Source organism: Erythranthe guttata, chromosome 9 (genome assembly GCF_056151865.1).
Source record: "Erythranthe guttata isolate IM_541 chromosome 9, IM_541, whole genome shotgun sequence".
Classification (NCBI taxonomy): Eukaryota; Viridiplantae; Streptophyta; class Magnoliopsida; order Lamiales; family Phrymaceae; genus Erythranthe; species Erythranthe guttata.
In genome coordinates, this window is record NC_142541.1 from 237,242 (window position 1) to 252,506 (window position 15,265).

Consider the following 15,265-nt stretch of genomic DNA (forward strand, 5'->3'; position numbering starts at 1 on the left):
TTTTTTTTTTTTTTTTGAAGAATTATTATGTTCTTAATTATCACCATTATCATTTTAATCATTAACATAACAAGTATGACCAAATGAACTCATGCTTCTAGCTTTATTTTATTTTATTTTATTATTTTATTTTACATTAAAAGCAATCAAATAATTAAGTACTCGTTTGGGCTCATTACCAAATGAACAGATCTAATTTCATCTTTAGCTCAAATAGCAACGATTATATATATTATTTATCGTGTAAATTTATATATAAAAGTAACAAACGCTAGGTAATCTAAGAAATCCTAATGGTATATTTATTATTATTTTAATATTGTTGTAAATAATATGGAATGTGTGGTTTCCTAACTTAACCACTTTGATGGTCTTTTCAACCTCCCACTAGTGTAAACTTCCCACACCTTAGTCCCATGATGTGTGTAGGAAATAACTTCCATGGAACTTCCATTTGTAACTCCTCCTTGTAACTTCCGGTGGCTTACACCTATATTAACTTTCATTCTCTCTCTATTATCGTTATTATGTTCTTATGTATTTCCACAATCACAAACAAAATAGCTACATAAATAGGCCATTTTACAACACGTTATCAGCACGAAATGCTCGTCGTGATCGTGGAAAGACAATCGTTCGTAGGACTAGAATACTTGAAGAATTTGTGATTCTGGTGCTCGTGAAAAATGAACCATTTTTGGCACGTGGATGCTTAAAGAACTTGTGATTCGAGTTCGTTCGTGAAATGGTAATCTTGTTCGAAGAATACAATATATTCTTCAACATTTGGGTTTAAGCGTTTCAAGTAAGCCGTAATCCCTTGCAATTTCGATTTCATAAGAGATGCACTAGATCTATTTAATGGCATGAAATGCATGAAGTACATATTTATCTTCAAGTCATTACTTCATTTATACTGTGGATAATTTCAAAATATGATGTGATTCGTAATTATTGGAAGCATGCTTAATTATGTTATAGTATGGTATAAATATCACAATGATTGTTTTTGGTATGTGGTGTAGCAAATTATTTTATCATTTGCATTCATTCCGGATTCAATGAATAGCGACGATAAATGTGTGATTGTATATTGTCAAATGATTATAATACCTTGCTGGTTTATTTCATGTTTCGAGGATTTGATATGAAATTGTATTATGAATGTTTTATCATAATATTTAGAATACAGTGCACTAAGAAGCTTATGAATAAATATGCACTGTAGAATATTTGATGATGAATGTGAAATTGTTTATGCTTCTTACTGAACGTGATTGTAGCCATATTAATAGAATTTTTTTTTCTCGGTTGAATTTGTATTGCATGAATTGTTAGAAAATTTTGCTACAATAACTTGGTCATTTCATTTTGAGATGATCTAATGTTCTGCTGATACTTGATAGCATTATGGATCTATATTTAGTTAATTCATGATTACCTACCGGAATAATTTCAGAATTAGTTCGTGGAATTTATATGAGATTGTACATGCTATATATTGTTTATATTATTTAGCATGTTATATTTTATATATTTGACAATTTACAAAGTCTTAATTGCATGAAGATTTTGGTCTATTCAACTTATTGCAAACACAAGACATAAAATGCAAGCATATCCAGTACACAACAAAAAAAACAGTTGAGTCCTAAACTATCAAAATTATTTTACTTTTTTAAATTCTTAATATATTTATTTTAAACAAATATATATAGTGAATAACTAATTAATTAATTATATATAATATAGATAGTACACACTTTGGATAACACATGTTTAGTGTCGCTAAGAAAGAAGGATACGATGTGTAATTTTCCACTGGAAATAAAGTTGTTGAGTTTGTACCCGACCGATGAAATAGGACATGCTCATTTGACCACGTGGCTGAATTTCATTGGCCACTGGCTCGACAAAGTACCTTTTAATCGCATCCACACATTATTTCTTGGGGACTAATTCACATCCCCTCAGCCGTTGGATCACACCAAACAGAATTCTTGCCTACGCGGCCTAGATCAGTAATTCCAGAACTTTCAATTATTTATTTATTGTTTCTAATGCAGTGCTTTGTTTTATTTTGGGTTCTATTTTTGTAAATGAAAAGATTTTAATTAGCTGATTATATATAAGTAATTTAAGCTCAAAAATCTAAAGTTAATGTAGGGATTATTAGTGAGAACCCCCCACTATATTAGGGTAAATTAGAATGGATCCAACCCCTTTTACAATATTAGTGAAACCCCCTCCATTATTTAATTTTAATTATTATTTATATAAGAGTAAAAAGCAGTTTACCCCCTAAACTAAGGGCCGTTTTGCACTTTACCCCCCAGACAAAATTTTTTTGCACGTTTTTACCTAAACTACGTTTTTCGTTGCACGGTGCCCCCTAAACTCAATTTTCCGGCAATTTTGAACGGAATGTTAAATAATGTGCGTTTCACGTGATATTTATGGGGGTAAATTTGTCAATCCACTTAACTGCTATATATTAAATATAAGTAAATCATTAAAAAAAATAAAAAAAAAAAAAAGAGAAAAGAGAAAAGAGAAATTATCATCGTCTTCCTAAAGTCAGTAACCTGGCAAAGAAACAATAGGTATTCTCAACTGGACAAGAAATGCTTCCTTTATTGAAACCCACTTTCCACCTTCAACATCCGAATATAAGTTTTCAGGATTTATCAATTTGATGAAATTGGGGTGAATTTGCAGCAGGGATTTCACCTTCAACATCCGAATATAGGATTCTCACTTGAGGTGGATGTGAAGGACGGCGGTGTGGGGGTTGCCTGAGCTGGTGAATCGACCGTCGGAAAGGATCGCATCCGTCGGGCTCGAGCCGATCGCGGCGAGCGTGACTGCCGCCGGGACTGTTGAAATGGCGAGTGCGGCGATTGGTCCGATCGGGAGGCGGAGGAGAATCCAAATCCGCCCCGACACCGAAAGGATCCGAATTCCGACCGAATCATACAAACTCCAATTACCAAAATAGGCGGTTCCTGCTACCAAAAATCGGTCCTCCAAAAAACCCAAAATTGTGGATTTATATATGTAAAATAGAAACGAAAAACGACGAAAACAAAATTCGAATTCTAACTGTTTCGAAGAAATTACTGAAATCTCTGAGCGTGTAGCGTGGGATTGAAGAATGAGGAATTGGCGGCAGTAGCTTAGCGGAAAATGGTGATAATTGTGTGACGAAAATGAAATAAATCTGCTCTTCTATTTTCTGCAAAGAGATTTCCTTCTCTTTTATCCGTTACTAATTATTAATTAATTTTGTCATAAAAATATTCTATCTGTTTAAGAAAGTTACATAAATGTATTTATTATTTATTATTATTGGTGATGAATTGTGTGAGGACTGAGGAGTATTAGTGGATGAATTCACCGGCGGTCAGGTTATTGATGCCGGCGTGAGGAGCCCATTGGGAAATGAAGGGGCCGCGTTTTTCAGGTTACAATCGGCTTCCTTTTGGGTGAGTATGTATAAACGTTTTCTCCATTAATGAACATTTGGAGAAAATTTGTTCAGAAAAATAAAAGAAGGGAAGAAGATGAAGAAGAGAGGAGAGACGATAGAGAAGAGAAGAAGAGATGATGTGGATGCGGATGACAGCTTCTTTTTCATTTATTTATTTATTTTTTTTTCTTTTTTTTTTATATTTAATTGTATTTAATATTGAAGATGCAAGTGAAGAGACGAATTTACCCCTCAAAATCTCACGTGCAAAGCACATGTTTTGACATTCCGGTTAAAATTGCCGGAAAATTGAGTTTAGGGGGCACCGTGCAACGAAAAACGTAGTTTAGGTAAAAACGTGCAAAAAATTTTTGTTTGGGGGGTAAAGTGCAAAACGGCCCTTAGTTTAGGATGCAAACTGCTTTTTACTCTTTATATAATTATTAGGTGCTAAACCTATATTACCCTTAGTTGCCAAATTTTGTTAAAATAAACCCTAGCCGCATATTTTATACCAACAACCGTTCTCTCATCGACACTCATCTCCACCACTTCTCTTCTTTCTCGATCTGGGAATCCTGGTAATGGCGGTGGAGGCGGCGGCTAAACGGAGGACGAAGGTGGCGCCACATCTCAACAACGACGAAGGAGTCGTTCTCAAATCTCTGGCACCGTGAAGAAAATTAAAGAACAATAGCCGCTATGGAGTCGATTCTCGCTTAGTTCGCTTCGTTCTCAGCCGCTATGGAGTCGATTCTCGCTTAGTTCGCTTTGTTCGTTATATTCGGTGGCCACCAAAGGCGTTGGAATCGACTATGGGAGACCCTTCGTTTTTTTTTTGGTAATGGTTAACCCCTCTCTACCTCCACCCTCGTCTCCATCGTCAGATCTGGTAACATCGCTCTGCTCCACCGCAATCATAATTTAAAAAAAAAAAATCGGAGATGTTTTTATTGATGGGTATCTTTTGCAGCAATATAGTTGTTTTCGTTATTCTACTATTTAGTATAGTTGTTTTCGTTATTCTACTATTTTGTATAGTTGTTGATGGGTATCTTTTGCAGCAATATAGTTTTTTTTTTTTTTTTGTTCTTTCGATTTTTTGAAGCATTCCTGGAATCCTCGTCGGAAGACCGCCTCCACCACCGTTGTAATGGAATAGATTGACCACGAGGAGGAGGTATTGTTTGGGAGGCTGGTTTGTTGAAATTGTGTTCGTGTTACTCAAAAAGATAGTTGTTTTCGTTACGGCTGTAGTTGGTTTCAATAATAGTCGTTTTTGTTGGAATTTTGGTATGTGTTTTTTGCTTTTGCTTTTGTGGATTTTTCAATAATTTGTAGTTGATTTAATATAGTTGTTTTCGTATGGCAATATAGTTGTTTTTACACAATAATTTTATTGTTTGAATAAATAGTTGATTTAACAAATAGTTGTTTTAGAGATGTTTTGATTAAATAATTTATTAATCTTACAATGGAAATAATATTATATATAATTAACTTAATGAATTGTGAAATTGATGTATCATTGTTTTAATAATAGTCGTTTTAATAATAGTCGTTTATTGGCATATAGTTGTTTTAACTGAAAGGAATATTAAATAAAATAACAAAAAAAAAGTTTTTTTTAAAAAATTATTATTTTTTAAAGAAGAAATAAATAAAAAAAAACGAAAATTACAATTAAACTATAAAAAAATAAAATAAAAATATCAAACTAGTGGATAATAGGTAGTGAATAGTGGGAGGGTAAATTTGAGAATATAAAAAGAATGGGTTTCTCACTAATAAAGGAAAATGAACTGGACTCATCCCTATTAAAATAATGTTAGAGGGGGTTCTCACTAATAGTCCCATGTAAATAAATAGGTTGTCTTTAAACATTATTTTAAGCTATAACTACCAACACAATTGTTTCAGGATAAGAATTTGCCAAAGTGAATAATTAATTTTTACAGAACCGAAGGCAGCTAAATATTTTTAATTTAATGCTCAGTTTTACTAATTCCTGAATACTTGTGACTTATATAATTTATGGTTTATGTACAAATATAAATAAATATTTAACTCTAGCATGCAGGTGATAAAATAAAAAAAAAAAATTATCTAAATTTGTTACACTTTTACACCCAACACTGCACAAGAAAATTAAATGAAGTTCTTTTGGAGGACAAAAATGCTAAATAAATAAAGACTTGCATTAAATTTATTTGAAATGTATTTATTAATAGAATATCTCCATTTAATAAATGAAAAGACTGCAGCAAATATTCCTTGTCAGATCTTTTTTGAAAAATTACTTCAAAATAGGTGACAATCTTTTGATTTGAAATGACTTGGGCTTTGTTTATTAAGCTTCATAAATAATTTTTACACCTTTTTATTTCCAAATTTTCAATTTATTTTCAAACTTAAGCTTTAGAAATTCTTAAAATATATGAATACATGATTTAAACGATACAATATGTATGCACAATGCATTATTTTGTTTCTAACATCATCTTCTCTAATAAGGCCTCCTTTCATTGGGAGATGGATTAGCCACTATTAATTAAATGATTTGACTTTATTTTGATGTTTGGTAAATTTAATAATCTTTTGAGTCTATAAAAAAAAAATTATATTAACTATCAACCTTGCAAGAGATTATTTATTGGATCTACTATAGCCAATGTTTTAAATTGAATTTTATGAATTATATAATTTTATCTTAACTAATCTTATATAAAATTTGTCTCCCACTCTACAATTCAAATTACAAACAACTTTGGCAAAACACACTTCACACCCTCAAGAAATCAAGTTTTTGCACTAAAGCCTCTACAAACATAAAATTAACAACTTGCTCCTTGAAAATACAGAAGGTATTGCACATTGCAGAAATTTTGGTAGAATAAAGTGTTTGGAAGGGTATTTTTGTCAATTACACCTAATTTTCCATTGCACGATGATAATCGGGCTATTAGATGCGAGATTTTAATATTTTATTTTTCGCCGCCACCATAAAATGTATTTTTACAACAAAATGGTAATGAAAAGTTTTTCGAAACATAGCCATTGTAGTTTCAAATTCGACGGAGTTATTTTCACAGGTAGGTACGTACATTCGACAGGTAGCCTTTGTGTGTTTCTACAAGTAACACAAAAAACTCATCCTACATAATAATTTATCACCCACAGTCCAACTTTAAGAACAAGTTCCTTGTTGATCCATCATATCCCCTCTCAAGCCTGGGATTAAAGTGTTTCTTGATAACACGATCTACACGGTTTACGAAAAAGTCGGAAATTATTTACAAGTTCATATAATCACCCAAATTTGCACATGCAAGTTTCAATCCAACAGAGATAGATAGAAAGTAACGGGAAAAATCACTTACTTTAAACCGGAAAGGAGATGCTAGAATTTTAACTTGTAAAGAAACAAACGGTTTCTTAACATTCATGTTATAAAAACTTCCTTTTAAATGCAAGTATTTCTCACTCTCTATTTTGTACATTTGTCCTAATTTTGTTTTATTTACAAAAACAAATTGTATTTGTAGATCCAACTTAACTCTTATATTATAAGCCAACTCTAAAAACAATAACGGGCAGCGTTCTTTCAAGTATCTACGTCCTTCACAACTCATGACATCTGAAATATTTCACACCAAATAATTGTCAACACTGGAAAAACTAATTTTAAGTAAAGTTCTTACAAATCTCTTAGTAATAATTACGCAAAATTAAAACTGAACACAGCATAATGCAAGACTTTTCTAAACCATTTTTAACAACAACCGGATACAAAATTCAGTAGAAACAGATAGGATAAAAAGTCAACAACGTACCTAATATACCAGCTCCATTATCAGCTCCAAATCCGAGACACGCGTCTTTCAATTCTTTAGCATGACAACGTTCAGCTAAATGTAAAATATATGCAATTGAATCTCCGGAAATTCTTTTAGAAATGCTCAATTCACAAATATTTTTAAGTCTTTTCAACTCAAACCGATCGGCTGCAGCTAGCATCTTCCCTATAAACGATTCAAGCATCGAATGACCAATATCACTGTCGTCATGCTCTTCGTCCGAAAGAGTTCCTGTGTACAGAAACCAGAGCAGGGCCTACAACATGAAAGTAAAAGAGCCATTAAACTCGTGTCATGAGAGGACTATGGTGACAAAACCTCAAACGAGACGGAAGAAAAAAACTGAAGAAATCCAAGATTGTTTACGAGGTTTATAAAATCAAATAAATCAGGCAATGAAAAAAAAGGTGCAAATCAGAAAAATAACATTTCAGATTGCTTATATCATCAGCAATGCAAAAGTTAAATTAAGGAGCATGGCACAAGTTAGGCTCCATATATGTAACTTCGATCTCGTAGTTGCTATCTGAAACCTGCGACAAGAATTGAGGACAACGAGCAGCCAATATCCGCTTATGGGAGCAGAAACTCTTGTTCTTCACTCTAAAGAACACATCTGCCCTTTGCTTGCTGCGCAATAATTTGCCGAAATCTGCTCCTATATTGGACTCCGGAACCTTGATAAGAGGGAGATTATGGATTCGACAAGTGAAGACTTCAATAGTAACACGAATTTTTAAGCAATCATCTTTGAGATAGTCAGGACAATTAAGAGAAGATCGCCTTATGAAGAAATTGCGTCCAATCACACGATCGCTTTCAAAATACATAATTTTAGAATTATCGAAAAAGGACAGACCTTTATCATTTCCTTTACCAGATTGATCCATGAAGTGAGCCGAATACAGACACCCTACTGCAATGGTGGTCTGGTTCTTCAGATGTATGAACAAAGATGATACCCCATCTCTGTTGGCATCAATGGTCTTTCCACCAGGATAAAATCGAATGGTCCATCCGTATCCGCCGACGATGAATTCTTCGCTCTCAATTGCCTCGCCCACGCCGATTCCTTCGTGGAGGGAGTAGTTCTTCACCACGAACAGGTGAGACCCCTTCTCCATACCTCTCACAGTTGCCGAAGCTGACTCCGAAGCAAAATCCTCGTCTTCCATTTTCTAATTTAGTGGCAATTGAAGATGACGCGGCGGCCGGAGTAAGGTGGCGCGGCCAATAGTCACGGTTGATTTTGCCCTAACCGTTTGTCTTGGATTGGGGATTTTCTCTAGTATAAATTTTAAATTATTGCCTTAGACGACGTCGTTTTAGTCTTGGAACCCCAATTTTTATTTTATTTTTCTTCCTGATTAATTAGTTCTTAAAAACAGTGAACTTAACTAACTGCTTTTGTTAGTGATCTGAATGACAGAAATTCTCATTAGTCACATGGTTTTCAAGATATTATATATACTACTCCCTCCATGCCAAAATATGTGTCGCTTTGGGTTGTTGCGCACATATTAAGAAAACTAATAAATGTGTGTCGATTTTAGAGAAAATTATATATAATAACTAAAATATCCATGTTATTAATGTTGTTTTCATTAATTCTCAGTCAATTATTGAATAGTAATAAGGGTAAAATTTAGAAAATAGTAATTAATGCATCATTGAAGTTTTAAAGTGACAAATAATTTAAACAAGAAAAATCCCTCAAAGCGACAGTTAATTTGGAACGAAGGGAGTAATTACGCGCTGATTAATCAATTTACATTTATGATTTCAGATTTCAAGAAGCACAACAATGGATATATACATAGGATATTCAATATTACAACGACGACCCGAATAAAATTTCAATCGGGCCGAGGAATAAACATATACCAAAACCGAAACCGAAAGATTATGAAGCGTGTTAAACTATGGTTCTAATCTACGGTTAATGGCACTTAATCCGCTTGGGATTATGCATGTGAGTTGCACATGCATTTGGTCACGTGAGCTGCACATGTAGATGGTAGGTGGAGCTGATTCTTGGAGGAAAAGAAAGAGCTCTAATTGGCTGATATAAGCGGAAGGCACATGGGATCATGTGCCTCGGTTGGGCTATATATAGCATCATATCTGCTGTGCTAAAAGCAACGTGAGCAACACTAGAGAGAGAGTGCATTACACTGGGAAATACGAGAGTAAGAGAGAGAGTGAAACTTCTTTCGGGTTTGGGTAGGGTTTCCGTTAGATCTGAGCTGGTTTGTGCTCATGATCTGATCTTATTGTTGTGTACGTGTAATTGATGTAATCTCTGGATATAGTGGATTGGATCGGAGTGTGCTTCTCCCGGGATGTAGAACTCACACCGAGTTCGAACCTCGTAAAATTGCTCTTGTTCATTAATGTTCTTCTTTGATTACTGTGTGTGTGATCTATGTGCATGAGCGTGTGTATTGATTTTATCCAGAGATTACAACAAAGCGCAACTTGTTTTAGCTTGAAAATTGAAAGCCGAAACCCGGGAATTCGTTAATAACTACAACTTTTATTTTGAGGTTAAAGCAATTGAAATTAGGGCAAATTACGGTATGTTTACATAAAATTTATGTAATTCGACCAAATCGTATATTTAGTTCGGTAAACGGTACGAAATTTTGGTGTACCGAAATTTCAGTTCGGTTTTACCGAATTAATATCCATAAATTTAACTCTAGAAGAATCTTTTCGTAAGATAATACATAATTGAGAAGGTGGCTGTAATTATTCAAACAGAAGGGGTTCTAATAATTTGACCATAAATCAGGGATCACCGTAATTTGCCCTTGAAATTAAAGATTAAAAATGTTGGATTTTCAGTACTAGAAAACAATGTATGAATGAATAATACATGCATGTAATGTATGTATTAGTTTCTTGGCTTCAATGATCAACTTCAAGTGCTATACCTCTGCAAAGTGGGCATAGATTCTTTCTTTGCAGCCATTCTTTAATGCAATCAACATGGTACTCGTGCCCGCAAATCTCGAGCTTCGCAATAACCGTCTCGTTTTTGTCCGAACCGCAAAGTTGACCTAAACAAACAGCGCACACACTTTCATGATCCCCGACAACCGCCCTTGTTCGTAGTTTCTCGGATATTACTTGCTCCGATAATCCGCTACCCGGTTTCGAACCGGATACTGTTTGCTCGAACGATCCACGACCCGATATCGCAACGGATAATATTTGCATCATTAATCTCTGCCTCTCTTCAAGTGACAAACTCATGAATTCCCTCATTGCTTCTAATAATCCGGTCAAAGTTTCCGTATTGGATGTGGGTATTCGGGTTGACCCGGATCCATTGTTGTTTGTGACTGGATCCTCGTCGACTGTGTCCATAATCGTATGTATTGATTGAAAACAACCTTAATAAATCGAATTCCTATGTCTTTTTTTTTTTTTTTTTAATTTCTCTTTCTAGGGTTTACTTGTAATATATATAGGGCTCCGGTTTTTTTGGGAGATAGAAGGATTGTAGTTCGACTTAAATTAGTGTTTTTATTTTCTTAATTACCCTTTTTTATTTTATTTTATTTTTTGAGGAAAGGAATTATCCTTATTGAATTTGTAGGTTTTGACTTTTGTTAATTATAAAATTAAGTAAATTATACAACATGTTTTATGCAAAATTAATTTATTCGTGTAGAACTCAAATTATTTTATAAATTAAGTCGAATACATTTATTGAGCTGCTTAGATGATTTTTTTTTAATTCCCAAATTTTAATAGATTTGATTTATTGACGTATTAAAACAAATGATTTTCTAAAGTAAAAATTTATATAATTTATTTGGACTAATTATTATATGTAAAAAAAAATATAAATAATTTGAAAATTTGAACCAACTTCCATCTCTACTGTGATTTTTTGCGTTGCAAAAAACAAATACACAAAATACTAAATATAGGAAATACTTGCAGATATTTAAAAAGACTAGGAAAAAAATAAAAAGAGTAGAATTTAAAATCCCAATAGTTCATATAGATGATACTAAAAAAAATAGAAAGAAAACTAGGAAAATTAACATGATTACAATATATGAAATAAACATAACTAGTTTCTTAGTCCTCTCAATTGCGGTTGATCATTTTTTTGCGCACGCATTCGAACATTTGAAGTTTTTCGATTGTTTCATCTAAAAATAATTCCAAGTTATGTAGCTCGAAACCAGTCGAGTTAAAAAAAAATCGTCGAGGCACAACCAATAGAGAAGAAGCTAACTCGACTGGAAATCCAAGAAAAGTCTCAATTTGTGCAGAAGAAGCTCGTTAGTTCCATAAAGAGGTTTACCGCAAACGATCCAATCTTTCTCAAGAAGTCCCGCTTTCTCACTGTTCATCATCTCATCGTGAAAAGCATAGACGATCGAGTAAATCGAAGTTCTAAGTATATCAGCCAATGAAAACGCTTTCGCATAAAGAGGGCTCTTTGTTGTCCCCACCACTTCCGGAAACTAATAGTCCGTTAAAACTCTATCGGAATAGCGTATCCAATGCATTATCCCATTAGAGTTTCTAACTATGTTTCAAGGGGGTGATGTAATTATCGATATCACATGAACCTTAAAGTTATTTCAGTATATCTCAGGGATGTGGGTGTAATTTACCCATATTACTATTATTATTATTATACACGTAATCTTAGAGAATAATATTAGGTGTCTCATATTACTAAATTCAATAATCTCATTTTTATCAACCGGGCCTAGTTTAAGTAGGTCGTGTATTCGACTTTTCATAGACGATAGGCATTTAATTTCGGAAATTTGAACGAAAAAAACAGGTTGCAAAATCGGAAAAATTTTGAATCGTAATTGGCGGAATTCAACATTTTCTAAGTTTTGGTCACCTAATATATATAATGCATAACAATATTGGTATTATAAGTATAATATTCGAAAAACAAATCAGAATTTTTGAAGCATAAATCGGATCGGAAATTGGAATCTCATATATATATTTCAATTCCGATAAAAAAAGTTGGGATTCTTTATTTGTCACTTTAGGGCATTCTGGCTGTTCCACACTATGCAGTTAGCCCAACTTTCACTACTTAAATACTAATAAGATACGAATTAAGCAATAAATTAATTTTAATGAATTGTTTAACTTATATAATTTTCATGGGAGCAACAATTTAATTTAGTGGCTTTGCGATGGATTCCACTATCTATTTTTTGTCTTCAGAAAGTTAATCACCTCATGCCTCCCATTCTCCAAAAAAAAATAATTTAAAATTCCCCCCAAATGAAAAATAATTAAGAAAAAATGAATATTTTCTCATAATTCCACTTTATACCCTTGAAATATACTATTTTAATATTTTGCACCCTCAAAATCAATTAATAGCACTTTACACCCTAGAAACACAATAAGTCATGTATAATGTACCCCGAATGAATTATTAAAAAAAATTAGTGATATTTTTTTAGGATGTCAAATGTCAAATCAATTTTTTTTATTCATCAGTCATTTTGAAATTATGAAATTATAGAGTGCATAAATAAAGATAAATCTCATCAGTCTATGAAAAAAAAAATCGTTTATTTGTCAATTCAGAGTGCATTGTGAATTATTTATTGTGATTTGAGGATGCAAAAAACTATTATTGTTTTTTTGAGGGTGCAAAGGGGGATTATGCTTTAAATAAATCATCAAAATGCAGCAATATAAACTTTTCAAATGTAGTTAATTTATAGAGTTTAATTGTCTAATACTTATTCCAAAAGTAACCACGAACAAAATAATACAAAATCATAAGCTGAAATATATCGATACAGAGGCACAATTTTATATTTCTAGGGGCCAAAAATATATATAACAAATTTCTCTAGGGGGCAACAATATAAAATACTCGCTAACAATTTTTTGTATAAAATAGTAATTTTTCCATACATTATAATTTCCTCCCCACCTAACTCCATATGATTGTAAAAGAATCCCTTAACTTTTAATTTTAATTTATTAAATATTTAAGCTTTGACCCCCCTGAATTTTTTAATTAAAAATGCATCCTTATATATAGTCCCCTTCTATGGAACTCATACTATTTATTTCAAGGGATTCATCAATAATATAATGAAGTTACTTTCCCATTTTAGAATATTGAAGGCATTGAGATTCATAATCTTTGCTACAGTTTTGCACATTGCGAATTCTTCCGATTTCAATGAGCTCTTCGAGGCTGATTGGGCACCCGATCACATAGTTGCCTCTCAGACGACCGACCAAATCGCGTTATCTCTCGATTCTTCCACGGGTACGCAAATTAATCGTATTTAATTATACTTTGATTTTTCATAACTATATACATAATATTTTTTTCCGTATTTAATTTATATTAGGATGCGGATTCGAATCCAAGAAAAAGTACTTATTCGGCAAAGCCAGTGCTCAAATAAAATTAGTTCAAGGAGATTCAGCTGGAACCGTCCTTGCTTTTTACGTAAGTAATGCAATTTTTCTTTTTCCGATTCGAATAGCTTTGTGTTAGTTATTTAATTAAAAATATATTTCAAATTATGACCATTTTTAATAATTGCATTTATCATAAAATGTGATTAAAACAAATGATTGATAATTTAAAATGCAGATGGCATCGGAAGGGCCTAATCACGACGAGTTAGACTTTGAGTTTCTTGGCAATGTTTCGGGAGAGCCGTACATTGTGCAGTCAAACTTGTACATTAACGGCACCGGAAATCGGGAGCAGAGGCATTATCTTTGGTTTGATCCGACCGTTGATTTCCATACATACTCGTTCTTCTGGAATCGCCGATCCATCTTGTAATTATTAATTATTCTTTTTTAGCAATTAACAACTCTTTAAATAAATGTCTCACATGCATCCCATTAACACTAGAAAGCATCAATTATTTGTTAAAATTACAGTCCTGTCTTATTATTTAGTTTTATTAGATCATTTTATACGTTAAGGATTAATTTAAATATAATGCCAACTTTAAAAATAAAATAAATTTCATATTGTAAATTGTTGTATATATGGTAATTAATTAAAGTACGTATTTGAATGCATGCATGCAGATTCCTTGTGGACGATATTCCGATACGAGAATTTACAAACAAGGAGAGAAAACGGGTACCTTACCCGAAAACCCAAGCAATGGGGATCCACGGATCTTTATGGAACGCCGACGATTGGGCTACACAAGGAGGTCGTGTGAAGACCAATTGGAGCAACGCCCCGTTTGTAGCCACGTTTCAGTCGTTCGAAATCGATGCATGTGGACTTTCTGCAGATGAAATTGATATCGATCCAACTGTGAAATGCGGAAAATCGGGGCAGTTTTGGTGGGATAAGCCGGTGGTGAGAGAGGTGAACAAGCAGAGAAGAAAACAACTCAAATGGGTTCGTGATAATTTCTTGATTTATGATTATTGTGGTGATGTTGCTAGGTTTAATTCTGAGGGTTTGCCTAAAGAATGCCACTAGGGTTTGGTTAATTTTGTGTTTTGTGTGTGTGTTTTTTGAGTATCCTTCTGTATTAATTAATAATAATTAGTATGTTTAAAATTATTGGATTAGCGTTAATTGCTTGGGTTTGGTATTAAAATTTCGAATGTTGTATTAGATTGTTTCGTTAATTATTAGATTGATAATTAGTTCACTTTAAATTGAAATGCATTTACATATGTATACTCTATGAGCTAATTGGAGTTTTAATTTTGTGGAATGTTTTCTAGTTTTGTACTCATTTTGTGCAAAAATACAGTTTTTGATGCACCACAATCTGATATATATATATATATATATATATATATATATATATATATATATATATATATATATATATATATATATATATATATACATCATTTTTCTTCAAAATGTGGAGCTCGAATGGGATAAAACGAGTACACAGTCAAGAATATGCCATATGATCTC

General features: G+C 32.9%; 2 protein-coding genes across 5 annotated transcripts; one reads left to right on the plus strand and one right to left on the minus strand.

Annotated features, from left to right (window-relative positions):
* Positions 1-6,382: 6,382 nt before the first annotated feature.
* Positions 6,383-8,605, minus strand: LOC105975122 (BTB/POZ and MATH domain-containing protein 6). Of its 4 annotated transcripts, none has more exons than XM_088823325.1 (3): positions 8,186-8,605; positions 7,303-7,582; positions 6,383-6,731 (listed from the first exon to the last, which is right to left on the minus strand). In XM_088823325.1, the coding sequence occupies exons 1-2, from the start codon at positions 8,499-8,501 to the stop codon at positions 7,533-7,535; spliced, it is 366 nt and encodes a 121-aa protein (XP_088679451.1). In that variant the 5' UTR covers positions 8,502-8,605; the 3' UTR covers positions 6,383-6,731; positions 7,303-7,532. The 4 variants fall into 4 exon arrangements, with proteins under 4 accessions (XP_088679451.1, XP_088679449.1, XP_088679450.1 ...); XM_088823323.1 differs by having other exon boundaries at positions 7,810-8,605; XM_088823324.1 differs by having other exon boundaries at positions 6,432-7,106; positions 7,810-8,605.
* A 4,812-nt stretch (positions 8,606-13,417) lies between these two features.
* On the plus strand, positions 13,418-15,013 carry LOC105974937 (xyloglucan endotransglucosylase protein 6). The gene is made up of 4 exons (XM_088822885.1): positions 13,418-13,618; positions 13,704-13,804; positions 13,952-14,145; positions 14,404-15,013. Exons 1-4 carry the CDS (start codon positions 13,438-13,440, stop codon positions 14,810-14,812), a joined length of 885 nt encoding a protein of 294 aa, XP_088679011.1. The 5' UTR covers positions 13,418-13,437; the 3' UTR covers positions 14,813-15,013.
* The last annotated feature ends 252 nt before the right edge of the window (positions 15,014-15,265 follow it).